The 2,340-nt window shown below is 38.2% G+C and overlaps 1 protein-coding gene across 1 annotated transcript; it reads left to right on the top strand.

Annotated features, from left to right (window-relative positions):
- LOC109821794 lies at positions 234–990 on the top strand. The gene has a single exon (XM_020387954.1). It carries the CDS (start codon positions 234–236, stop codon positions 918–920), a length of 687 nt encoding a protein of 228 aa, XP_020243543.1. The 3' UTR covers positions 921–990.

The following is a 2,340-nucleotide window of genomic DNA, read 5'->3' as shown; positions in this document are numbered from 1 at the left end:
CTTTTCGTGGATATTTTGTATCTATTTTTTGTTCCTAGTAATTTATCTAGCCAGCCTTGAAACCACCATTTACGTGAATCCCTAACCAACTATTGCTAGCGACATCAACTCAAAAGTCTCAAACCCAGACTTAGTCTACAACCTGCAACCTTCAGTCTTGAAAAACAATCTCTCCAATTTATAACCCCTCAAAAGTTTCATCATTCGAACTGAAAAAAAAAAAACCATCTAAAATGGAACACTCGGTGATAGAACTGCATGAGCCCCCTCCATCTCCTCACCCAAAATCCCAAACAAAATCAACAACAACCCATATTTCTCCCCCTCAACCATCATCATCATCAACCTCTTCGCCTGCAGTGATCGACAAGACCCTCTCCAGCGCCGCTAACCTCACAAAGCTCCTCCCAACCGGCACAGTCCTCATATTCCAATCCCTCTCCCCTTCCTTCACCAACAAAGGCCAATGCTACCCCTCCAACAAATACCTAACCTACTCCCTCCTCCTCATCTGCTCCCTCTCCTGCATCTTCTTCTCCTTCACCGACACCCTCAAGTCCCCCAACGGTCATCTCTACTACGGCATCGCCACCTTCAAAGGCTTCTACATCTTCAACTACGGCGACGATCCAGAAACAAAGAAAACTAGGGTTAAGAAAGACTTGAACCTGAAGAGGTTCAGGTTGAGGGTGCTGGATTATGTGCACGCGGTGTTTACGGTGGTGGTGTTCTTGGCGCTGACGTTCGGAGACGCGGATGTGCAACGGTGTCTGTTTCCGGATGTGGGTTCGGATGGGAAGGAGTTGCTGGTGAATATGCCGATGGGGGCGGCCGTGCTGGCGGGGTTGGTGTTCATGGTGTTTCCGACCAAGAGGAAGGGGATTGGGTACTCGGATGCCACTCCACATCAGCAACTGTAAAAGAGTTGATCAGAACTGTTGGGGGTTGGAGACTTATAAGTAAAAAGAGCGTTACTTATTTATTATCTTTAGGGTGGTGCTATAGGGACCCAAAAACATAGGACCCTACATGGGACAGTTGAGGTGTCGGCTCCATGTCCCATGATACACTGTTCTGAACAATGCATCATGAGACATGGAGCCGACACCTCACATGTCCCATGTAGGGTCCTATGTTTTTGGGTCCCTAAGACATTTTTCTTATCTCTAAATTCTTTTATTTATACTTCCAAGGATATTCATCTGTAAGCATAGTTTCAGCATTGGAAAAGTTAAAACAAAAAGTGAAGGATTTAAAATAGATTTTCGTGTTTCTTTGGTACCGAGCCCGGATTGTTGAAGAGAACGCCTACAAAAGATTAGGTGGGTTAATACTATTGGTTCATCTTAGTGGGCCTCACAATTAAAAGTATTTTTATATGATTTAGATAACTCAAATCATTCACGGGGTCTACTGAATGAGAAGATTTAATTGGTACCACTATTCGTCATGTGGAAGTCAAGCTAATGTGTTGAGAAGATACATCATTATATTTCAATGTGTTGTAGAGAGAACACCTATGTCTATGTGAATGTAATCCAATAATTCAATGAGGGGGAAAATAATGCTTAAAATTTTTTTTACAGGAGATGAATAATATCATTTACTAGATTAAGTAAGAAGAAAAATTATTTTGCATATGAAAGATTATTTGGTGGGTTTTCTTCAAATTAATCTAATCATCTTAGGGGTGTTTGGTTCAATTTCTAGAAATTATAGGAAATGTTTTCCACCCAAAATATGATTTCCTTGTATTTATTTAAAAAATAATAGGAAAAGTTTTAAGAAGTCAAAAAGTACCAATTTTCTTATTTTTTTTACTTTGCTTGTTTGGTTCAAAACAAGAAAATAGCTCATAACTTTATAGAAAATGGGTATGGGACGGGTTTTGTTGATTAAATAAGGAAGGTGTCAGATTTCTGTTGATTTCCTCTCATTTTGAGAGGAAATTGGGGTTTTGTTGATTAAATAAGGAAGGTGTCAGATTTCTGTTGATTTCCTCTCATTTTGAGAGGAAATTGCTTTTTGTAAAATTTAGTAGTTTTTGATATTTTATAGAAAATATTTCTATAAATTTTTTGTTGAACCAAACACAATTTACAGAAATCTATAGAAAACTTTTAATTACAAAATTGTCATTGTCAGATATTTTAAGAAAAGTTTTCTTAAAAAGTGTGCAACCAAACAGCCCCTTATGCAAGAGTTAAGAATTGAAACATAAGGAAAAGAACAGTCATATTAATTGCTATTTAATAGTTAGATATGCTTAAACTTAGGACTCAATAAGGTTAATTCTTTTGAGTCAAGTTGGTACAAATAGAGTCAAATTAGTCCGTCTTT

Source organism: Asparagus officinalis, chromosome 8 (genome assembly GCF_001876935.1).
Source record: "Asparagus officinalis chromosome 8, Aspof.V1, whole genome shotgun sequence".
NCBI classification, from domain to species: domain Eukaryota; kingdom Viridiplantae; phylum Streptophyta; class Magnoliopsida; order Asparagales; family Asparagaceae; genus Asparagus; species Asparagus officinalis.
Note: the sequence above shows the minus strand (reverse complement) of the source record. Positions and strands in the feature narration are given on the sequence as shown.